Source organism: Uranotaenia lowii, chromosome 1 (genome assembly GCF_029784155.1).
Source record: "Uranotaenia lowii strain MFRU-FL chromosome 1, ASM2978415v1, whole genome shotgun sequence".
Classification (NCBI taxonomy): Eukaryota; Metazoa; Arthropoda; class Insecta; order Diptera; family Culicidae; genus Uranotaenia; species Uranotaenia lowii.
The window spans coordinates 56,438,676-56,464,840 of NC_073691.1; the positions used below are offsets into that span (position 1 = coordinate 56,438,676).

At 38.7% G+C, this 26,165-nt stretch overlaps 2 protein-coding genes across 2 annotated transcripts in view; one reads left to right on the top strand and one right to left on the bottom strand.

Moving 5' to 3' along the window:
* Positions 1-17,617, bottom strand: part of LOC129755351 (mitochondrial protein C2orf69 homolog) — a 118,571-nt gene extending 100,954 nt beyond the window's left edge. Inside the window, exon 1 of the mRNA XM_055751797.1 lies at positions 17,332-17,617. The gene's annotated coding sequence lies outside the window, so the exon portion shown is untranslated. The remainder of the gene's footprint in view (positions 1-17,331) is intronic.
* LOC129755343 (protein aubergine-like) lies at positions 862-3,709 on the top strand. The gene is made up of 3 exons (XM_055751784.1): positions 862-937; positions 1,280-2,228; positions 2,302-3,709. The coding sequence occupies exons 1-3, from the start codon at positions 862-864 to the stop codon at positions 3,707-3,709; spliced, it is 2,433 nt and encodes an 810-aa protein (XP_055607759.1).
* Positions 17,618-26,165: the final 8,548 nt, after the last annotated feature.

The following is a 26,165-nucleotide window of genomic DNA, read 5'->3' on the forward strand; positions in this document are numbered from 1 at the left end:
TGGAATGTAATTTCGAACATTCTTTATGAAAGAATGGATCCACGCAAAGCTTAAAAAACGATGGCCAAGCTAAAAGATACTGTTTAAAGTAGATTTGAAAACAAGTTTTGAGTAGGCTTTCAATTTCAGGGAAACATTCATATCTCAGACGCCTTTTAAAAGTGTTTTATAAAACAAATTTTCAAAGGAATTAATGAAACTCAACGTAGTTTATGAGTGGAACATGTGCAAGACTTTTGAAGAAATTTATTTAACTTTGAGCGATGGTTGAAATCGATTATTCATCAGAAGAAAGCGGCTTGGAAGTCAAATTATTTAAAAAAAAAATATATATTAATCATAACTACTAAAAAAAAGTAATACTCTCTGAAAATTCTTGATTTCGAAACATCCAACTCAGAAAAATATGAATAACATAATATGGATAAGATTAGAAAATTGCAGGAAGTTGTGTTGGTTTGTTTTATTGAATAGAAATTCTTAATAACAGTAATATAATAAATTAATAGAATTAAAACATTATCAAATTTGGAAATTATCACTACATCAGAGTGATAATTTCGGAAACTGCAGACAAAGCACACTGGGTAGTACTAAATGTACAGGTACGTACTATTACGGATTATACTACGGGAGAAATAGAAGCACCCGACCGCAAGCGCCAGGCGCTTGGTTAACTTGTACCTGGGGATGTGAAACCAGATTTCGGCCCTTATTTGTTGTTCCTGTGCAAGCCGCCCGGTTGCTATAAAACGTTTTGGCCGAGACGTCAAGGTATCAGTTGAAGCAGAAGTTTCTTCGAGCATAGACATATAGTGAAGTAATCGCTAAGTTAGCAAATACCAAACAAACTAAGAGAAGATGGCCGAACGTCAGCAAACATCAACCAGGGGAGGAGGCCGCGGTGGACGTGGTGGAGCACGCGGCGGTCGTTCCCGTGGTTTTACCGGAAACGGAGAACATCATCCTCGGGGACAGAACAACAACGGTCACCAAAATGGCCACACGAACAACGGAAATGGTTATAGAAATAGTGACAATCGCAACGGAAACCATGGCCAAGTGAATGGTGTGAACAACGGAAATCAGGGAACAAACAAACAACAAAAACGGTTCAACAATGGAAACGGAGCAGCAGTGAACGGGAATGGCAGTAACCATTGGCAAAATAAGGGCCAGAACAACGAACGCACTACGTCAAGCAGTAGTAGCGAAGGGAGCGTACAGCAAAAGGCGATTGTGAGGGCGCCTTCAACGGCTTCGGGTACCGAACGTGGAGGTGTTCGGGCTAATAAGTATATCCGGGATTGTTTAAGAACGAGACCGGTCGATTCCAATGTTACGAAGCAGGGTTATACCGGGGAACGTATAATGGTGCAGACGAACTACTATCGGGTGGCTCGTATGGAGCACGAAAGTATTTTCCAGTATCGAGTCGATTTCAGTCCACCTGTGGAGAGTGGCAAGCTGATGAGTTCCTTGATCTACACCTTGAAGCAGACCATTGGAGGTTACATTTTCGATGGAACTCAGCTGTTCACACGCCACAAGCTGAAGAGCGATGAAATCGAGGTGACCACTAAAGACGTTCGCACCGATCAGCAGTACTTGATCAAGATTCGGAAGGTCGGCGTAATTGACGGAACCAACGAAACGGCTTTGATGATCTTCAACATGATCAATCGGAAGGCCATGTCCGGTTTGAAGTTACAGCTGATTGGACGCAACTTTTTCGATCCGGAAGCGAAGGTCGCCATCAACCAGTTTGGTATTGAGCTATTACCGGGATACGTGACCAGTATTCGACAGCACGAGCAGGACATCCTGATGTGCACTGAACTGACGCATCGTGTGATTCGAACAGACACGTGCTATAACTTGTTCAAGAGTTGCTTTGCCAGCGGAGGAAATTGGAGGGACAACTACTCGCGAACGATTTTGGGAACAGTTGTGATGACCACCTATGGGCGGAACAAAACCTACACGGTCAACGATGTTGAGTACAATACCACGCCGGAGAGTACCTTCGAGACGCAGAATGGAAAGATCAGCTTCATGCAGTACTTCAAGGAGCGGTACAACATAATAATCCGGGATCCACGACAACCGATGTTGGTGTCTCGGTCAAAGCCAAGAGACATTCGAGCTGGGTTACCGGAGCTAATCTACCTGGTGCCGGAGTTGGTTCGAATGACCGGAATAAACGATGATATGCGGAAGAATTTCAAGTAAGTTAAATTATTACTTTGGAAACAATTCAACATGTTTACTAATAATTATTTCTCTCTCTCTTTTTTACAGTTTAATGAAAGCGATGTCCGACCACACTCGTCTCGCACCGGATCGTCGCATCGAGCGTTTGGAAGTGTTCAACAGACGTCTTCAACAGTGCCCGGAAAGTGCCGAAGTGTTCAAGTTTTGGAAAACCGAGCTGGACCGTCGTCTCGTGGAAGTGCCAGCTCGTGTCCTCAGACCGGAAACCATTATGTTCCACCCGCAACAAGTCAACTGTGCCGTCTCGGCAGGAGACATGGCCGAGTGGCAGATGGCCTTCCGTAAAAACCCGATGTACCTGTCGATTGCACTGACTAATTGGTGTGTGATCGTACCGGCCAATGCAGAAAAACTAGTAGCCGATTTTGTACAGTGCCTTCGCCAGGCTGCTCGCGGAATGCGCTTCCAGATCGAGGAACCACAGCATGTCAGTATTCCTACGGATTCGACGCCTAACTACGTCAACATGCTTAACCAGGTTCTGCAACGGGATCCGCAGCTCATCATGTGCCTGGTGAGCAACGACAAAGCTGATCGTTACGCGGCGATTAAGAAAAAGTGCTGCGTCGATCGAGCCGTCGCTACCCAGGTTATCAAATCGAGGACGATCACACCAAAAGGAGGTAATGTCCGGACGCTTATGTCGGTCGCTACGAAAGTTGCCATCCAGTTGAACTGTAAACTCGGTGGTATCCCTTGGATTATGAAGAGATCCCTGCAGTCGGTGATGGTGATTGGCTTCGATGTGTGCCACGATAGCAGGGACAAGTCCAAGTCTTACGGGGCAATGGTCGCCAGCATGTACAACGAACGAGTTCAACATCCTAGTTTCTACTCTACGGTCAATCCTCATTCCAGTGGCGAAGAGTTGTCCAACTTTATGGCCCTGAACGTGGTGAAAGCGATTCGGTCCTACAGTGATGATTTCGGAGGCTCACTTCCACAACGGATCATCATCTATCGCGATGGAGTTGGCGAAGGACAACTGCAGTACGTCTACGAACACGAAGTCAATGCCATCAAAGCCAAACTCCAGCAAGTCTACAAAGACACCCCAAGTCGAATGACGTTCTTCGTGGTTAACAAACGCATCAACACCCGATTGTTCCACCAGAAGCGGAATCCCAAACCCGGTACCATCGTAGATGACGTCATTACCCTCCCGGAAAGGAACGATTTCTATCTGGTTTCGCAGAGCGTCCGCCAGGGAACGGTTTCTCCGACTTCCTACAACATTCTGTTCGACGAATCCGGACTCGATGCCGACAAGTTGCAGCAGTACACCTTCAAGCAGACGCACCTGTACTACAATTGGTCCGGTACGGTAGGGGTTCCGGCCGTATGCCAGTATGCCCACAAGCTGGCCGCATTCGCCGGACAGTATCTGCACCAAGCACCAAATGCTCTGATGGAGAAGAAGCTGTACTATCTATAATTTTGTCGTGTTTCAAATTTCAACAGATTAAATAATCACATAGGTTTTGTCAAATTGTTAAGCTGTTTTTGAAAGTTTAGAAATAAAAAAAAATACACTTACATAAATTTACTTATTTTGTCACTCATGTCATTATGTCCTATTTCGCAAGAATCCTTTTCCGTGATGTATTACTCGTTATCCTGAATTGAAAATTTAAAGAAACTAACTAAATGCAGCAAAAATAAAGCTTATGTGTCTCCTCGCCTCGGAAATGAAATCATGCCTCAATCAACACCAGCAGTATCTTCTAGTTTTTTTTATAATTCTTTATTTGAAACGGCTCATAGCTTCAGGTTTTTTGGAGCCAAACTCGTTTTTGTTTTGACAATCGTTTACTTAGCTTAACACTTTTAGTTTAAAGAAAAAGATGATAGAAAGGGAAATAAGGTACACCGGGGTAAGTGGGGACGGTTTTTCGTATAGTTCAACTTTAAAAAATCATTAAAAAATCAGCAGTAGGTCAATTTTAATAAAATCGCATTCAATGTAATGCAGAACATGTTGTTCTCAAATGCTGAAGAGATGAGCTTGATAGACGCAAAGCAAAAAAAGTTATCACGTAAATTGTTATGGACTGCTGGTGTCTTCACTTACCCCGCTTTATGGGGTAAGTGGGAACGGCAGATTTTCCCTTTGATTTCTCAGGAAATTCTCAACAAATTTGTGTTGAATACGTTACTTAAATTATTGCTCGAACCGTCCGAAATCTTGAAAAAAGTTCATGGTACTATTAATAAGGCATCTTTCAATTATTATTGTGTGTAATCCGATATTTTCGAAAATATATACTTATTTTAGAAAAAACAAGTACTTTTCCCAACTTTTCATGATCTGAATGCTAAATAAAGCTAAATTGTATTGAATGAAGGAGAGAAAATTGAAAAAATGTGTTAACATCAAGTATGTATAAAGCCGTCCCCACTTACCCCAGGTAGGGTTTGGAGACAAAATTTTAGATTTTTGCAAATAAACCTTTTTTTCTCAATTTTTAACCGTCGTTTCTTTTCCTAACTGGTTGTTTCGAATATAAGGATTGTTTCAATGTAAAGTTTTTCGTCAAGAGCCAGATAGTTGACGAGAAATTTGCGATTGAAAAATCGTAGTTAAAAATATAAAATTTATAAAAAGTCACCGTAAACATCCGCAATTGTCGGAACCGTATCTCTTTTACAGTTATTGGATAGATTACAAGTTAATTTAACATTCTGCATTAAAAGTTTGAAAAAATAGTTCACAGTATTGTTTTAATAGCCACCGTCCCCACTTACCCCGGTGTACCTTATAGAATTTAGAGTAACCTTTGAATTAAATCCAAAAAAGGATCCTTTCTAGTCAAAGCTTTTTTTTTTAAATTTCCTAAATTCACAACCAATACATCATTCGTCCGTACTCTCTTAGAAAATCTTTCGTGTAAACTATCTTTCATCGAGTACTATACTTTATAATAGTACTGATAAATAAGTCGATTAAAGCTCAATCGTCAACAGCCATCGTCCTCTTGAGGTTGAAATTCCCATTCAATAGAAGTAAGAAAAAAAGTAACATTTAATTACACAGTCTGAGCATCAAAGGAGTGTTGATGTGCTTATTGATAACTGGAGTGGTGGAGTGTAATTTGGTTCTTAATGCTTGTTTATTTTTTTTTATTCAACTGACACATGAACTTCAGTAGTATTGACAGCTCAAAGAAAATTTCTAAACCCCCAAAGTGATGAGAATATCGATAGTGAATCCGTATTTTTTAACATCCATTAAGTTTTCACATTTTTCAATCATTATTTTATCAGTTTTATTGAATTGAGCCAATTATTTTAGACAAAAGAAACATTTAAGGGTCATGAAAAAATAAACATTTATGCCGGAACAAATATCCAATTCTACTTTGTCACTCCACATGCGGCTTTTTCGAATGGGGCAAGAAGAGCTACAGGCAAACTGTGGAATATGGGAATTTTATCACCTTTAGTAAGTATTTCGACCCATTGAACTCCTCGAATCAATTGCCCGTCCATTCAAACTTCCATGTGCAAATTTTCATCTCAATCCAATGTATATTTAATAAAGTTGTTATCAAACGTTTCACGATGGTCACAATTAAAAAAAAAGATTCTTAGATTAGTCTAACCTGGAAAAATAAAATAAGCTTGTATAGGGACGGAATTGAAATTTGTTTTGAATTTTTGGTTCCCTTATTTTTTGTTTACATAATCATAAGAAACAACGCAAACAAATTTAAATTTCCAACCCTTTAAATAAATCACGACAATTTGCGAAAGATTTTTGAAGGCTCTGCATGAAGTCGAGAGTCTCAGACTCGACTCGAGACATTTTATTATGTATATAGCACCAAACCGAATAGCGACAGTAGGACTAGCGACGCTTTTTTACTAGAGGGATTCCTGTCATTCGCAGGTTTGTTTTTCCTTTTTCAGTTCAGTAGGCGATTTCGATGTTTATGTTATTTATGTACATTTTCCTTGGGCCATCAATCGCATGCTTCCAAAGGACTGAAGCAACTGTCAACTCACATTTAAACGGACCGTACTGACTTTTTTTAACCAGAACGTCAGTTCCCCTTTGATTTCAATGGAATTTTGGTACCAAAACGTCAGTGCGATACAGAAATGTCAGTTCGGAAATTTTCTTCTCTTTCACCCCCTTGCATGCTTCAAGACTCCTAGGAAATTTGCGCTGCGTCGTTATTATTTTCAACGTCGCAACGTATGCGACGTGTCGCTAGTAGGCAAAGCTGCTATGATTGTTAGCGCACATATTTTTGATTTTTTCTGCATGCATAGTAACATGATTTGTAACGGAAAACCCGCAACGGAACAGAGGTAAAACGACCCACTAAACTGTTCCCTATAGACTCGAAAACTACTGAACTGATCAATGTGAAATTTGGTATGTAAGAGTTTTTGGGGTCGGAGATGGTTCCTAAAATACTTCAAATCGCTCCGACTTCAAGGAGGGGGAGGGGGGCTCTCATAATAATAGTTTCTATTATACTTTCAAACAACACCAAGTCCAAAAAAGGGGGGCTCCCATACAAAACTAACAAAAATATGACACAATTCGAACAATTTTCAGAAACTACTGAATCAATTAACGTTAAATTTGGTGTGTAGCTGTTTTCGAGGCCGGAATTAGTTTCTATAATATTTTCCAACCCTTGCGAATCCAAAAAAGAGGAGGAGGAACAATTGCAAGAAATTTGGTGTGTAGCCATTTTCAAGACCGGGAATAGTTTCTATAATGCTTTCAACCCCCTTCAAATCTAAATGTGAATCAATGTGAAATGTGGTGTGTAGCCATTTTCAAGACCGGGAATAGTTTCTATAATGCTTCCAACCCCCTTCAAATCCAAAAAAGAAGGGCTCCCATACAAAACTAACAAAAGTTTGACCCAATTCGAACAACTTCCAGAAACTACAGAACCGATCAACTTAAAATTTGGTGTAGGGCCGTTTTCAAGACCGGAAATGGTTTCTATTACACTTTCAAACTCTTCCAAAAATGAAGGCCCTATACAAAACTAACAAAAAAATGACAAAATTTTAACAATCATCGAAGAAATTAAACGTAAACAAATAATAAAATTGATTTTGCGCGGGAATGATAAATAAATACATTGGTGAGAAAATATGTTAGCAGCTTTCCAGCAAGTATTGGCACCATTATGTTATTATTGTGAAGACGAAAGGTAGTGACTGTAAGTTAGAAAGTTTTAATTGTAATTCTAAAATGATAACGGGCATTGCAACTAAGGAGTGTCCATTTTATAAAACGGACACCTAGATGTTACGATAAAAAGTTGACGTTTAACCCAAATTTGATGAAACTGGTTTCATCGTGTATAAAAGTTTGTTGACAAACCACTGACATATTTTTTTTGTGAGAAAGCGACTGGATTTCGTAAAATGGGACGAATTGATAAAGAAACCCGTGTTTTCATAATAAAAAAGTACTGCTCAGATGGACTATCGTTTAGAAATATTGCAAAGCTTGTGAAACGATCGAAGTCTGCGGTTTATCAAATCATCAGGAAGTTTGGAGAGCACCATACTCTTGAAGATTTGCCAAGATCCGAAACCAGAAGAGGCGAAGTGAATCCACAAATCGAGAAGAAATGTGTTAGCTTTTGTTGTCACATGAAAACAACTCTGTTCGAAGAATTACCAAGAAACTGAAAATTTCCGTTGGGACCGTCGTAAACATAAAACGTACAGTAAGCAGAGACATCCTAAAAGGAGCACGGAATAGCACGAACGAGCGAAGCAGCTATGTCGGAGACTGGATACGATTTTGAAGAAGAAAAGTAACCGTTGAATTTTGATGGACGATGAAACTTATTGCAAACTGGACACAGCCGCTTTTCCTGGGCCGCAATTTTTCAACGCAATTGTTGGTAAGAAAATGCCTCATGATAAGCGATCCATTGAAATCGAAAAGTTTGGCAAAAAAGTGCTTGTTTGGCAAGCTATCTGCTCTTGCGGAGAAAGAAGTTCGCCATATTTCACAACAGGTCCATCAATGGTGAAAATTATCGTGAGGAATGCATCGAAAAACGTCTTGTTCCTCTTTATCGTCATCATACAAGCCCATCATTGTTTTGGCCTGACCTTGCTTCCGCACCCTACGCTCCAGACACTCTCAAACTACTGAAATCCTTCAAGATATGTTTTGTTGAGAAAGAAGAAATTGTCGCCAAATTGTCCTGAGCTGCGCCCGGTAGAGCGTTACTGGGCAATCATCAAGCGCAATCTTCGGGTGGATGGTAGAGAAGCACAGTCCATCGATGAGTTCAAGAAAATGTGGACAAAAGCCAGCCGAAAAGTAAAGCCGGAATCTGTAAAGAGGCTTATGAGGAGAGTTCGAGGAAAAGTTCACCAATTTTATCGTTGAAAACTTTTGGTTAAATTTCTCACTTTCTTCTTGTTCTGGAATAGTTTTGCAATGTTTTACAGAAAACTCTATGTAATTTGGTCAATAAATGAATAACAAAGTGTCCGTTTTGTAAAATGAACACTCCTTATTGAGATAATTTGACCGATAGTCTGAAATTGATCTGTGAGCGCTGTAAGTAGAAGATAGAGAATTATCAAGAATGCGATAGTTAATGGATGTTTTGATATTTAGACGTTGAATCACTGGAAAGAAAATAGTTGATTGCTACCGTAAGTTACAAAAAGCTTTTTTCAAATAAAAACTAAGTATTTCATGTTAAGATTCAGTGACCCGAGTGCCCGACTGTTGACAGAAGTCATTCATCTCAGAGCTACCGACCGTAAGTGTTTATCTGAATGTTAAGTTTGTACTTTGTATGTAATTAGATTTGATGATGTTATTAGGGCCTGAAAGAGAGGAAGAAAGCCATCAGGAAAATAATCTAGAGTGAAGGAAAAACTTTAAATGTAGGATAGCAAAATGTCGTATGTACTGTTCAATCTAATTGTTGTATTTATTGTAGCTTTGAGTAAATTTTATATTGAAACTACAAGGATTCGTTTTTTCCTGAGCCTGAGAATTCCGAGCGCAACACGTTACAAATACGTTTTTATGAAATTAGTTGATTTATTGTATTCATAGACGCTTCCCATTTCAATGAATGAAGACTCTCATATTCAATAAATGTAACATATATCTTAGGAACAAAACCAATGTCTTGGTGTTTTCATCAAGTTTGGCACTCTTTTTGATTATTTACGAATTTGCATGTATCTAGAAACCCCTTCCGCTTCAAAAGGGGCGTTTTTTATTTAAATGGTTTATTTATTGTATTGAAGATCCGTCCTATTTCTTTTTTCTAAAAGATGGCTCCTTCTATCTTCAAGTTACGTTGAGATTTAAGACAATCTAGAAGCTCCGATGCCATAAAAAATAGTTTGCTTTTTATTAATGTTGATATTTTAAATTTAAAGAAAGTTTATTTTAATTACAATAATTTCAGCGAAATTATTTTTTTCCAATAAAAAGGGTTAGCAGAGCACACCGGGTCAGCTAGTAACGTAGAAAAGTATGCCAACTACATGGAGAGACATTGAACAGATCTTTCTTTGGGATGACGAGGAAAGCGGACCGGATATTTACGGGATCAGGGAGAGATGAGATAGTAAGAGAGAGAGAGAGAGAGAGAGAGAGAGAGAGAGAGAGAGAGAGAGAGAGGAGAGAGAGAGAGAGAGAGAGAGAGAGAGAGAGAGAGAGAGAGAGAGGAGAGAGAGAGAGTGAGAGAGAGAGAGAGAGAGAGAGAGAGAGAGAGAGAAGAAGAGAGAGAGAGAGAGAGAGAGAGAGAGAGAGAGAGAGAGAGAGAGAGAGAGAGAGAGAGAGAGAGAGAGAGAGAGAGAGAGATTGGAAAAGAAGAAGAATTGTGGGGGATCTGGGGGGCAGCTCTTGGAAGCGACTCGGTCACTTTGTTCGGGGACTAGAACAGCAACCGCGTGTAAAAAGTTTTCTCAACACCAAATAGTGAGAACTTAGTTAATTTAGACCCCGATAAAAATGGTCTTTCAGCCCTAGTCCGTGAAAGTGAAATCATAGAAGCGTGTCGAAATAGTTGCATCAGTGATAAAGCGTACCACCTTAAGCCCATACAAGATGACATCGAGCGACCGAGGGATTTGTCATATGTTACGATTGATGACGGCCAACATCTTACGTATCGCGTGACGTTGCAAACTCCATAATTTGGATGCTGGTGGCGACGGTCGATTCGTAACCAACATCAGGCGCAACATAAACGACGACGCTCGTTGGGCGCGCTCAACATCGACGTCGGCGCAAAGATTGTATCACACCGGATGCTGCGGACCTGGGTTCTGATATTCGTCCGAATCAACGTAAGTCAAATCAACGTAAGTCAAATCAACTTCTCCCTCTCTCAACCTTCCCCAATGGCTGTTCATCAATGGGCCCCAACGAGAAACCGAACGTTAAATGTTACAATAATGAAAAAAAAGTAGCACAATTCTTATTCTTTCTAAGCTTAGATGAACCGAATTCTATTTCCGTAGAAGATCTTCTTTTGTTGAGTCCACCTTGTATAGACATTGTTGGTCTATTAGTCCTCCCGTGGTCGGATGCCGACCTTGAGATACAAAAATCGTTGAGCTAACCGGTAGCAGGGATTCGTCCCTACTTTCAAAGTCAATACAGTAAGGTTTTTTTACGAGGTAAGACGTACATACCTACCTACCTAAGGGTCAGGCGCCGATTGACCACCCAGACAACCATTTAGTGGATATTTCGAATTGGCAACGCAAATATACATGCAAATATACCTGTTAACATATCGTATATAATGTAGCAAAACCAGTATATACGTATAATTTTGGAGGCCATATAGGTACATTAGCAAACATATTCTTCATTTGGATTGTATTAAATTACGATTTGCACGACTTGTCATGTGCATCATTTACGACTACCCTGATTCTTTTTGGAATATAGTATGACAATTTACATCATCATATAGATGATTGAGGTTGTAATATACGACATTTCTCGTAACAATATGGAAAGTTTGTCGACTTATTTGGTCGTCTTTTGCGACTTGAGTGCAGGGCTCTCATTTTCCGTTAGTTGAATAAAAATAAGATTTTTTTTTTATACTTTAAACCAATCAGTTTATTCATCCATAAAAATAATAAAAATAAGATTATTTCAAAGAAATGCGTTTTTGCTGTCAAATTCAAGTTAATATCGTACAAATTTTTTATTTTCCTGATTGCTGATTTTATTGTTAGTACCTGGACTTGATCCCCTGACCATACGATCTGCAGCTCATGATGGTTCCTCGACGCTATCTGGAATATATAAATTCAAGGGGATTTGTTTCAAAGGCATTAAACCAAAAGCAAATCGTATATTTCTATAATTTAAATCTTTTAAATCGTAGAACACGTCATCGACGATCTAAAAATAGACCAACATTTTGAAGCCTCCTTTAATTCGATTCCAATCATCGATGTCCCATTATCATAAACGATTTTATTGAACTTTTTTGTATTCTTTTACGATTGCCAGCAAATACGTTTTACGAAAATCAGACATGCGAATTCATTTGCAAAGGTATACGATTGCATGCACATTATTACGAATCAATGCAGTTATATAGGTTTTTTACTTCGAATTATTTTATGCATAGCACGACAAAATCTCTCAGTCACGGCTGATCACCGTATATTGGTCGTTTCACGGATTTTTTGCGAATTGTCGTACACAAAGGTCGAGTTCACATGTACGTGAATACGAGTCTCTCTTTTTGTCGTAATAAAATAATGCAATGCTTTTAAATACGATAAAGGATATGCATGGACCGCATATTGTAGGTGCAGATATACGAAAGTGAGTATAAATAACATTCTATACGATATAATGTGTAAAAGAAAATACGACTTCTGGTTGTCTGGGCAGCGCATAGGGCTGAGATAAAAGATCTCCACTGCTGGCGATCCGGAGCCAGCGTCTTCACTTGCTGCCAGCCAAGGTTCTCGTCAACTATGCGGATTTCAGCGGCTAGACTACGCCGCCACGAGCCTCTGGGTCTGTCTGCCTCTTCTTCGATGCCCATCTGAATTCCCGTCAAGCGCCTCTCTGCAAATCTCGCTTCATCTCTTCGCAGCGTGTGCCCAATCCTGGCGACCAGGTCAAGGTCGTTCAGTTGCTCCATTGTCGAAGGATTCCCCGGTAACCCTCGATTCGGTCTACAGTCAATCGATCCAGTCAATATCTCATCCATCACGATGAGAAAGAGTAGCGGTGATAAGATACATCGTTGTCTCACTCCAGCAGTTACCGGGATTGGATCAGACAAGACACCGTTCTGCAGGACCTTGCACGAAAATGCCTCGTATTGTGCTACGATGAGATAGACTAGTTTTTCTGAGACTCCTTGTCGCCTTAGAGCCGCCCAGATGTTTTCGTGGTTCAGTCGGTTAAAAGGTTTTTCCAAATCAACGAACACCAGCAGAAGAGAGTCCTGGAATTCGTTGATTTCTTCCAGTATTATTCGTAGCGTTGTGATGTGGTCCACACATGATCGTCCGGATCGGAATCCAGCTTGTTGCCGTCGGAGTGTAGCGTCGATTTTCTCATTTATCCTGTCCAGGATCACTTTGCAGAGTACTTTGAGGGTTGTACAGATCAAAGTTATGCCTTGCCAGTTATCACACTCGGGCAGGTCTCCTTTCTTCGGGACCTTTACGAGGATACCCTGCATCCAATCGGCCGGGAATGTTGCAGTATCCCAGATGTCAGCGAAAAGACGATGCAGCATTTGTGCTGACAGGGCAGGGTCGGCTTTCAGCATTTCAGCAGGGATGCAATCGATCCCAGGTGCTTTGTTGGATTTCATGTTTTTGATTGCCGCTTCTATTTCAGCCAGCGAGGGCGCTTCCGAGTTGACGCCAATAATGCGGCTTACTGTTGGCGCTTCGAGCTGCGGGTTCTGTTGGCCATCGTTATTCGTGACTCGGAAGAGTTGTTCAAAGTTCTCAGTCCATCGTCTGAGCTGATCTGCTCGGTCTTTGCACTACTAAGGCGGGAGAAATGTTATAAAGTAATTGGATATCTCCAATGACGGCGGCTCTTTCTCCCTCTCCGACTAGAGAGCTTGTCCAGGCACAATTTTCCCGTATGTTTGGATAACGTGCCGCTATTAAGCCTACCCCCATTCTGATATATGCCTGCTCAATTCCGACTTTCGCCTTTCTCCGATCATCGACCATCCTCTAAGTTTCATCCAACATCCACTTCTTCTTCCACAAACTTTACCGAGAGTACTATGGCTAGTCGTGATTCCAAACCACTGTTCTTTTACTGTTCCGTGTGTCGGCAATTCCGAGGCTCGGGATTCTAACTGTTCAACGTATGCCCTTTTCACTTCTGGATTCTCCAACCGGGGGACGTAGTATCGACATCCGACTTTCTCCTCGCCCCGTTAGACACGCGCAACTCTCAGTCGTATCTCGCCAAGGACGAGGTGATGGTCAGATGCAATGTCTGCGCTTCGTTTGTTGCGAACATCAAGAAGGCTCCTTCTCCATTTTCGGCTGATGCAGATGTGGTCATTTTGATTTTCTGTTCGGCTATCTCGGGATACCCAAGTGACCTTATGTGCTGGTCGATGGGGGAATACCGATCCACCGATCACCATGTAGTTGTTGCCACAAAATTCACAAACAGCTCTTCGTTTTCGCTGATCTGTCCTAGACCGTGGCGCCCCATGATGCGTTCAAAGTCCTGATTATTGGAGCCAATCTTTGCGTTAAAGTCGCCTAACTGGATTTGAATGTCACCCTTCGGAATTTTCTCAACCACGCTGTTCAGTTGACTGTAAAACTGCTCTATCTCCTGCAAATCGACGTCAGTTGGAGCATAGCACTGAACCATAAGGTTTCTAATCCGTGTTCTGAATCTGGCTACGATTATTCTTTCGTTTATCGGTTCCCATCTTGTGAGGGCTGCTTGAACCTGCGGACTTAATAGGAAACCAACTCCTCGTTCCCGAGTAGCGTGTTTTCCTCGTATGCCAGGGTAAAGCAGTACTTGCCTGGACTGTGTCTTGCGTTCTCCAGTGTTAGGCCAACGGACTTCGCTCAGTCCCAATATCTCTAGCTTGAGGCGGCCTTGCTTGCTTGCTCTAGCAAGTTGAGCCAGCTTACCTGGCTGGGTAAGGGTCAAAACATTTTAAGTTCCAATTCTCCGTGTTTTCATGCTCGTCCGTGTTTTCATGCTAAAAGTCGTTGCCAAAGTTCCAATTCGGTTATTTTTTGTCCCAGTTTCCGTAACAATTTGATAGATCGGGAGCAGTAGGTTGTTAGCCTAAGGTAACTAACCCGCGATGGTGCTGCCATCTTGGACTTAGCTGGCGGGAGCCGCATTTCATAAATTCAGCCGCTCGCTGCGAGACAGACGTTGTTTGAGCCGCCCCTGACTTAGAGAACAGATGCTCGGTGTTTGTTGCACGCCGCCCCTGACTTGGAGAACAGATACGTGCAATAAATTGATATCGATACAGAACAAAAAAAAAACCCCAAATTGCTGCCTCGGGGTACCCCAGACTTTGAAATGAAATCAGAGGATTCAGCAGAACCAATTACAGCCAATCGACGATCCGTTATGTACATAGCTTCTGATCCACGCACATAATCGTTCGGAAAACCTAAATCCAAGCTTGTTTTTAAGAGATTATAATGGTTTACTGACCAGAAAGAAGGCGGCCAGGAAGACGAAAATCCTGAGGTAGCTATCGAAACCACAGCTACAGGAAGCCACCACTGGACCCTGACGGAAATTGTTCTTGGAAGTGACCCCAGTTAATCTCCTTTCCTTTTTTATAATAAGATCTGAATTAAGTTAGGAAATATACTCCCGGCACATAAAAACTTTATAAGTACATTAGGGTGATAATGGATGTATGGAAAAAGAAAATCATGATCTAATTTTGAAAACCGACCAAATACATTTTGTAGATTGGCCAAAAAAACTGACCAGTGACCTAGCTCTATCCAAGGTCTTTTGATACACTAGGTTCTCCGACTTTTACAGTAAGTAGGCGAGGAGTGAGCGGGGCTCTCAATGAGTTTGTTTATTTTTTGCTCAGCTTTTCGGTGGTTTGTTGGTAAACAAACTTCATGAGTTCCGTATAGTTGCATAGCCTACATAGCCAAAATGGCTGAATCGGGAATTTGATATTTGGTAACACCTCCTGAATATATACACACCTTGGCTCTATCGGACTTGATTTAGGGGTGCCTCAAAGTTTAAAATTTTTAACACTCAAAAATCACCAAATAAAGGAAAAACATCAAAATTCTAATTTTGATGCCAAATGACTTACGCCGTGTTCGTTAATTGATTTTTTCTATCGAAGTGATTTTTTCTATCGATGTTGGCGTTCGTAAATTAAACAAACTGCATGCAAAAGCATTGGAAGGTGATTTGACATCCAGCAAACAAATCGATGCATCACCCAAACAAATCAGTTTACGAACACGCCGTTAGAAATGCATGAAACGTCGAGATCTGGTATTATATCGAAAAAAAAACGACAACAAATCGAAAAGATGTACAATATTAAGTAAATTTTACTTTTCATGGATGTGGAAATGATTGTATACCGATTGGCATAAAGTCATTTGGCATAAAGCCGTTTGGCATAACGCCGTTTGGCATAAAAGTCGTTTGGCATAAAGCCGTTTGGCATAATGGCCATTTGGCATAATGGTCGTTTGGCATAATGGTCGTTTGGCATAATGGACGTTTGGCATAATGGTCATTTGGCATAATGGCCGTTTGGCATAAAATGATGGATCAAAATTTCGAGTAAGCCTCCTCACGCTTCGCGTTCGAACTAAAATTAAGTATGGTCCTTACGCTTCGCGTTGCGGACCGGGCTAGGGGATTGTCCCTAGCTTTGGGTAAACCTAGAAACACGGGGCCTTCCTAGGGCTTTGAATAAACATTGGAAGACGGGACCATCCTAAAATAATGGATAAAAATTTCGAGTAAGCCTCCTCACGCTTCGCGTTCGAACTAAAATTAAGTATGGTCCTTACGCTTCGCGTTGCGGACCGGGCTAGGGGATTGTCCCTAGCTTTGGGTAAACCTAGAAACACGGGGCCTTCCTAGGGATTTGATTAAACCTAGAAAATCGGTAAATTGAAAAAAAACATTATGCCAAATGACCATTATGCCAAACGGCCATTATGCCAAATGACCATTATGCCAAATGATTTTATGCCAAACGACTTTTATGCCAAACGATGTTATGCCAAACGGCTTTATGCCAAATGACTTTAGGCCAAACGGCGTAGGACCGTGGAAATATCTCAGTTATTTGTGGAACGATTTTAACAATAATTATTTGAACATATAGTCATGAGTCAGTCATGTTTTAAGACTTGGAAAAAAAATCTACTGAAAGGAAAGTTTTATACCCCCGTGGTTATGCAATTTTTGGGCAAATGTTAAAAAAAAATCTAAGTCTTCGAGGATCTCTTCGAAACTCTAGAGGAACTTCTAAAGCCTAGTCCACACTAGGAGACGGTTCGTCTCGAGACGGCCTCAGCGTCTCCCATTTTCTTCGGGAGACAATGAGACCGTCTCAGGTTTCCAACAACAACAACAGACAACAAAGTTCGTCTCATAACAAAAATCGCAGTTCATGTTGCCTAGTGTGGACTAGGCTTAACTGACCTGAACCGTTTCCATTTACGACTGAAAACAGTCCAATATTTACAAACATCGTCTAGTTCGCTTGATTTTGACTGGCTGGCTGGCTGTCGCTCATTATTTGTTTTGGGCATGGTTTGCTTTGCTTTGGTCGCCGCACTTTTTTTTTATTGCTTTCCTGTTTCTTACTGGCGTCTTCCGAGAGGGATGCCGTTTCGAGGTTAGAATCCGGTTAGATTTTTTCAGAATTTATCCCGAAATCGCAATGAAAGGCACCATTGCACAATTAGTCTTCGAACCGAATTCAACAATACATTTTAAGCATTTTATGAGATTTTTGCAACACGGATGTAAATCGTCCTCGGCTCCACAGCTAGCCAGCCAAAGGTTGGTTATTCATTACTTACCGCTTGCGACGATGGGATAGAGCGAGATGGAGTTGTGATTTCTGTTCGCGGGGGAAAGCACGCAATTTTCAACCCCGATTTGTGTGGCTTGGCCTTCGTTAAATCCGCTATTGCACTAGTTTTCCGTATTTCACTCGACTCAGGCTACCGAAAACACACATTTCCGCCGGAAATACATCAGAATTTAGCTTAGAAAATAGCACTCACAATTTTCCCCCGAAAAATTTGCGTATAAAACACAACATACACAAAAATACACAATCGCGAACATCAAAAATCCTGTCCGATGCCTTCCGATGTTGTGTTGATGTTGCGCATCCTTTGTATGTACACAACCGGCAGCGAAAGAGGAACAGCGAGAGGGAAACGAAAAAGATAGCACGATGGAGGAGTGCGACATTTTGCTTTGACAGTTCTGCTTAGGACGAGCCCTGGTGGTGCTTTTTATGGGTTTTATGCTTTTCCAACTGGACTGTTACACTGAAAAGATTCTGGTTAGAAATAATTCGGCAAAACGCCTCACCAATAAGAACTTGCATTCGCAGTTTTTATAGCACATTAATCAGTAGGCCGTTGATGCAAAAGTTGGTCGAAAAAAAGTGCCGTGTTCTGAAATGAGAAATTAAAGTGAAAAAATGGTTCTTAAAAAAAATTATCTTATTAAAGTAAGATAAGAAGCTGAGTTACAAAAGAGAAAGAGGAGTTTCCTGGTAAGTTGAGACTTTTTTTTGAAAGATTTCCTTTCTATTTTAAATCCTGGAAAACAATCCTGCCGGGATGAAAGGAAAAATTTTTTTTGAGCCAGTAAAGTGTTTTTCCAAATCTTAAAATAAGTAGGTAATTTTAAAATTATTAAAACAAATTTTGATTCTATTTTGTAAAGTGGAATGAATGCTAAGAATATGATTAAGGATTGTATACAGATGGGCATAATGCCGTTTGGGATAATGGTAGTTTGGATAATGATCGTTTGGCATAATGGTCGTTTGGCATAGTGGTCGTTTGGCATAATGGTAGTCTGGCAATAAGGTCGTTTGACATAATGGTCGTTTGACATAATGGTCGTTTGGCGTTATGGTCGTTTGTCATAATGGTCGTTCGGCATAAAATAAAAGGCGATGCATTTACTTTTGGTATGTGGCATGCGGACCGGACAAGGGGATTGTCCCTAACGTTGGTTAAACCTAGAAACACAAGGCTTTTCTTGGGCTTTGAATAAACCTAGAATGACGGAATTGTCCTAAAATGATGAATAAAAACTTCGAGGAAGCTTCCTTACCCTTCGCGTTCGAACTAGAAGGATGTATGGCAGTGATGCCACATTTCTATCGGTATTTTTTAAACCAAAAAAATCTTTTATCGGTATGTAAATCCTAAAAATCGGTATGAAAATCGGTATTTGAAGTGGATATTCAAAAATGCTTACATTTTAACTTCCTAACGTATTTTTCTTTAAATAGAAGCTTGCAATAAACAGCAAGTCTAAAAACTCTTATTTCATTTTAAGTTCAAAACTAGCTGACTAAATGTGTTTTAGCATATATTATTACATTTTCTCCGTAACTTGGTTCTAAGTAACACTAGTTTACACAAAATGACGGTTTTGAAATTTTAACAGGACTTTATGTTTGTTATGACTTGTACATTTTTTTATTTTAAAACTATCTGCTTTTGCTGACGAAAGCAAAAATCACAAATGAAAATTCAGCAGAAAATCCGAAATAAGTACTCATAACTAAATGGAAATTTATTTTAAAAGTTACCGTTTGATAAAAAATAGGGACATGGCGAGCACCTTCAGGTTACACGTTGGTTAGGCATATAAATTAAGTATAAACTTGAGACATTGATGTTTGGCTAAAGTGGGATGTAAATTTGATTAATTCGATAAGGAAATAATAGAACCAGGTCAACCTAAAGGAAATTTTAATTTAGTAAGCACTTACAAATCCAATGGCTTTTTGACGCTCGAGATAAATATGAGCCCAAGTTGATGGTCTTCGTTTAATTTATGGATTTTCGCCAATCTGGACAATTCAGCTTTTAGTATTAGATATGAGTTCTAGCGATTAGAAAAAGAAATGATTGCAGAAAGTTTAGTGAGTTGTTGCTTCAATTTTTTTATAGCCTATAAAAAATTAATTTTATTTTATGGAAAATCACGCATTAGTCATATGAAAATCCAACAATTTTATCCGAAAATAAATGAGAGATGTGCTCTAAGAGAAGGTGTTCTTTCGAAAAAGATTAAAAAACACATAGTTTTACTATAACTGAAACCCATTTTGCCTGGCGTGGTCTTTAATTCTGCGATCTCTGCAGTTTAGGTACTTATGATATAATTAGATGCAGAAGGATTGAATATTAAACCGATGATATTACATACCGTGTATCTGATTGCACTTCAAATCTCGACATACCCCATCTGGCGACGAGTTGAACAAGGATTATGATTATATTCAAACGACGGTGTATGCATTTCCTTGAAAAGTTAGCATCTCACGAGACAAGAGCTTTAATGCGATCGTCAATTGAGATTGACCTTAAGGAACTTCTATTGGTAGTCGCAGAGGGTCAAATATCAGCTTTGAGCTTAGTCCATGCATTGGCTTTGAGGTTGAGTACCATAATAGTGCATCATTTGACAGAACGAAGGAACAAAACAGCGCAAACAACTGAACGAATTATGAGAGTGAGCCGTGGAGATCTTTGCAGAGTACTTTAGTTGTACAGATCAAAGATACGCCACGCCAGCTATCAAACTTTGTCTTCTTTCTACGGGACCTTTACGTGGATAGCTTGAATAAAGTGGAAATGTTGAAGTGGAATGAATTTTTAGTTAAAATCTTAAAAATCGGTATGAAATCGGTATGTTTTGTCAAAAATCGGTAATCGGTATATACCGATTCTTGGTCAACATTTTGCTCAAAAATCGGTATGAATACCGGAAAATCGGTATGTGTGGCATCGCTGATGTATGGCCCTTACGTTTCGCGTTGCGGACCAGCCTAGAGAAATTTCCCTTGCCTTTAGAAACAAGGGGCGTCCCTAGGGCTTTGAATAAACCCTAAAATACGGGGCCTTTTTTGCAATATTTTATGTTATCTTATAAATTTTTATGTCAAACGACCGTGTTGCTAAATGACCACTATGTCAAATGACCATTATGCCAAACGACTTTTATGCCAAACAGCGTTATGCAGCGATTCGCACTAAACATCAGAGGTGCCAGGTCATTTTGTCAAAAATGAGGACACCGCGAAGAAAAAAATCAGGATTTTTTAGGACACCAGTCAGTTGGCGAAAATAACATGCAGTTCAACTTAAATTGCATAACTTAAGGCGAATATAGGTTCTGAAGACGCCTCAAATTATGCAACTGAAGCGAGAATAGCCTAGGCTGGCATTCAGTTTTTATCGAAAAACACCATTTAAATATTGTTTGAACCGAAGATTTTTGTTGCTTTCACTGGTTAAACTAAATATTTTATTGAAGATTTGTTTGATGTTCTCATCAATAAATTTAGTTATAAATCAGATATTTTTTAAAAATCAAGAAAAACATTTTAAGCGTCATTTTTGAAAAGTCAGGACAATTCAAGCATTTTAAAATAAATCAGGACGGCTTCTCGAAAATCAGGACAAATCCTGAAAAATCAGGACACCTGACACCCCTGCTAAACATTCAATTCGCTGTTTCGAAGCTGCGCTGCTGCCATCTGGAATAATACGATGTTGCGTGAGCCACATTTTAGGTGAACGATAAACCATACACGACCTTATAATCCTTAGAGTTAAGTTTTCATAAATCCAAATAATTATGAAAAATACACTCCCTTGAAAAATTGAAGTTTATTTTCACATAAATCTAAAAAAAAATTAGCCCGGTGAGGAGTCAATTCCATGTGATTGTTCCATTTTAAAATAGTCACTCGGTGAGAAAAAGCCAAAATGTATATGAATTCTTCTCCCCCATTTTCAAGACTTCATTTTTTCAACTTTTCTATCTATATTTTAATATTATATCTTTATATTAAACTTTATGTGCTTTTCGCTGGTATGTATGCATGAACGATTTTTTCGTTCTTATTATCAACTAACTATTGGATTGGGTTTGGTTGTTACATTTCATAAATAATTTAGTTATAAAACATGAAGAAGTTTCAGCTTAAGACAGTATCAAATGTTAAGTTCTTAACTGTAATTCTGTACGGCTAGTGGTTGCATCAATTTAATTTGCAATAATTTTCCCAAAAAAAAAATCAGACCATAAGGTCCGATAAAAGTAAATCCTAACATGTGTAAATCGTTAAACTGTTCGGTAATTTTTTCGGTAAAAAATCAACGATCATCGGTAAATGAAGAATCGATTTACCGATGTTCGTTTATTTTTTAACGAAAAAAAGACCGAACAGTTTTCACGATTTACACATGTTAGTAGGATTTCGGTAAAAAAAACTGAACTAGGTAATTTTCGTTTGCTGTGTATATTCCTAGATTTCTATTTCTTAATTGGAGGCAGTGAAAAAAAGTTTAATGGTAAAGTAAAAAAATGTATGATTTTTATTTAAACTAACTTGTTTTCCTAATTCTTGCTCCTGATACACTAATGTGATTTCAAAAACAATCCTTAGATTGAAGATACTCCTATCAAACTTCGAAAAATATTTATAAGAATATGTTTAAATTATTAAAGTTTTGCTAAGATAAAGTGATTCTCCTTTTTGTTCCTTTTATTTTTAATTTGTTCTGTAGATTGTGATATTTGAATAAGATCTTTTTCGGAAACTCATCAGTGCAAATCAACTCTTTGCCTCAGTTTGATTTCGACAAGTCACGAAGAAAACAAATCTACCAAAAAAGTTAATTATTCATAGTACAAAAAAATAAAAATAAAAAAAAATTCCAAAAATCACAAAAAGTGGCAAAAATGACAAAAAAAAGTAAAAACAAAATCACAAATTTGGTCGAAATATTTAAAACATGACAATAAGTCGAAAACTACAAAATCATGGAAAATAGCCTTATTTCCATATAGTGATTTGAACCCGAATATAAAAAAAGGTCCTTAATAAACCAAAAAAAAAAAAAAGAATTCACGATTCAACAATGAGCAACACTTTTACAGTCCACAGAATCCGATCACTTAGCCACTTAAGGCCAGGGTTTTACTTCCATCATTCAGTCCTCGGAAAGCTGTTCTAGATGGGCGGGACTATCCTCTAATTTTTTTTTGAAATGATTAACTTTCCACCCACAGCAAATTTTATTATTTTATTTTTGGAAGGATTTTCTGATGAGCTGGTCTTTGCCAGATTTACAGTCTTTAAACTAAAAAGCTTTCTGCGAGGCGCGACTGGTAGCTTTTCTTTTACGCAAGCTTCAATTACATTTTGTTCATGAAATGTTTCATAGCAAATATTTCATACCATGCTTGAGTTACCGCCACTAAAAATCTAGTTTCAGCTAAATTATAAATTTATGTAAATATGTAGGTGTCGTGTCTATAATTTTTATAAAGTACACATCGCATGACTACGAAATTTTCATGCGTTTTCTAAAATGGCGTTCTTCAAATTCAAATCGCCAGAATAATCCGAACACGTCTTCGTCTACAAACGTCGCTCTTAAAACTGCTTCAAGAGCCCTAAGAACACGCTCGTCGTTTCGTTCGCCTGCCAAGACCTCTCTTTTCCAACTTCCATTGCTCTCGTTTCAACCATTTCGATAAGCTCTACTTCTCTTTTCCCGACCAAAACCGACAGCGTCTATCTCCTTTGTCTTATGCGATTAAACGAACGTACATGTAATACATTTTTTTTATACGTATATTTCTTTCGAGAACTGATTAAATACACAGAGAGAAATACTCGCGTTATTTTATTTTATACTTTCATCCTATATTCTACATTCCCCTTCTCCCCTACTCTTTTGAGTGAATTATATTATTATACTTGTTGAATTCTTTCTAAAATACATCCTATGTTGCTAACTTTTATGATATTTATAATTTTTTTAATGTGTTCTTAGATAAACATCCAGCTTTTAGACAAAAATTCTAACGTCGGATTTGAAACTCGGACTTCGACGATACATTAGGTTTAGTAGTCCATGTAAGATATCGAATCCAGTCATAAAATAGGATTAAACATTTCATATCGGATCCATCTCACAAAATAAGAACCATATTTAAACTGCGGCATTCAGAATAAGCCACAGTTTTGATGTTCTGAAGCTGAATTTAGAGCATTTTATTTAAATTAATGATTCGAAACTATGCAAGGTATAGATACGACAACAGATTCAGACCAGACTTGAATTTCGAATTCATACTTTAAATTCGGTTTGGATTTTAAATATTGAATTTGGTTTGCTGACTCATGTCGATTCTGATTCAAAACACTTAATTCAATTTTAGACTAAAGTTCAACTTCAGGATTTAGAATTCTGTTTTTAACAAAGATAGTAATTTAGTCTTTTAGCTTTATTTATGAGTAACCGATTTCAGATCTCAAAACTTCCGTTCGAGCTTCCGACTCAAATTGAAACTAAAAGAAGAAGTATTTTTTGGCACATATTGATAGCAATTTCAGTTATGGATCTCGAAAACACATTACGTATAGGTAGAACCGCATGCGACGCGTCCCGATTTTAGATCTCCATCCGATAGCCACGTTTAAAGAAGTAACTAGAAAAATATATCAAACAATTGAATATTATGTGACAGATTTCAACACTCCATGTTTTTAATTTTTGAACATTATCAAACTAGAGAACCTTTTGCAGAGATGGTCGGAATATGTACCTTGGAATATCCAGTAGAAATAAGCGGTCCTAAAACTGTGAGGATTCAAAATTCAGAAACAAATTTCAGATTCGACTCGAAATTGACATTCAGATTTAATGACTAGCATTCGTACCTAATTTGATACCCGAAATACAGTTTTATATCAGATAAGATGAAAATCTCCTATTAGGCCCATCAAGTTTCATATAAGTTTCATATTTAATTTACCAATTTATGTCAGGTATTCAGACTTTGAACTCTTTATCAAGACTCATTTACTTAATATTGATTGAGATTCAGTTCGAAAATACAGATACCATATTACGTTTTCAAAATGTGATAGGATATTAACCATCAGACTCATTTTCCAACTTAAGATTTATAATAATATTTCTACTTAGATTGGATAATTAAGATTTACTTTCGCACCCCGTTTGAAACGGGAATTAAAGTCTCTTAAATCTAAAGTGTCTGTAATTGCATATAACAACTTGAGTTATACTATTCAGATTTCTTAAATTTAAATCCACGTTTACGGTTTACAACGTCAGTTTAATAGTTCAAAATATTTCATACCGGAATCTCATTGGGTATCCATGTTTCATTCTCGGATTTCGAATCATTCAGCTACAGAATGTAGATAAATAACACATTCAACAGAAGGAAAAAACTATTCCTTTATTCTTGTCAGTATTTGTTTATTTCAGGCATAGATTATATCACATATTCCATGTAAGATCAAATAACTTCAACTGCGAATAAAATCTCAGGGTTTGGCTATACAAATTTCATACCAAATTGTTATCTTATATCATATTCAGCACTTGGTTCAAATCCTTATTTCACAGTCACGTAATGAAAATCATTTAAACGTTTAAGATCTCTTAGTCAGTCAAAGATATTTAACTGAACAGTTCATTTCAAGAAAGTTACGATATAAAATTTCATATCCCACCTTGAATTCCAGCATTCAGGTTTCTAAGATCGCAATCGAGATCCCTGTCCGTGTTATTTTCGGACTTCTTGTTTGAAAAATCATAAAGTTTCTGTACCAAAATCTTAATTTTCAGGTCCATTTTCTAGATTCGGATTTCAATTATATTTAGGGATTTAAAAGATCAGTTATATCAGTTACTACCAGAATACAGAATACTTAACCTCTTAAAACAAAGCGATCATTTGAATCTTATCGCGAGTATCGGCATGCAGAATTCGAAAAATTTATAATCTTAACATGATTCAAAGTTATCATGAATTCATTAGTTGAAATTTCCCATAATTTTACAGGGCCATAGCCATACAGGGCCGCAGATGATACTGAGTCTTAAATCCATCTTGCCACATGACCATCCAATACCGGGCTTTACTGAGCCTTTTCTTTTGAGGTCTTACAAGTCTATTTTTAAAAGGCAGCACAGAGCCATTTTATTTGAGCCTCAAAGAACACTTACTTTAAAAGCCTCACGATGCAATTTGATTTATTACTCGGCCTCATAGAACGAATTCTTTGTAGGCGTCGCAGCACCGTATTTAAACCTTACCAAGCCTTTCTTATGCAGACCTCGCAAAGCCGTTGCTATTAAGGCCTCTCATAGCCATTTCTTATTAGGCTTCACTAAGCCACAATTCTTCACTAGGCCTCACAGAGCCATTTAACACAAGGCCTCACAGAGCCACTTTTTTATTCGGCCTCACAGAGCCATTTTACTGGCCTCACAGAGCCATATGTTACTAGGCCTCACAGAGCCATGTTTATTTTTACTCGGCCTCACAGAGCCATCTTTTTTCTAAGCCTCACAGAGCTAAATTTTAAAGGCCTCACAGAGCCACTTTTTTACTCGGCCTCACAGAGCCATTATTTTTCTCGGCCTCACAGAGCCATTTTTTTTACTGGCCTCACAGAGCCATTTGGTTCGAGGCCTCACAGAGCCATTTTTCTTTAACTTGGCCTCACAGAGCCATTTCTTTCGCAGTCTCATAGGCCCAATTCTTTATTCAGCCTTGCAGAGCTGATATCCACAACGGTGATATTTGTCCCGTCCAGAGG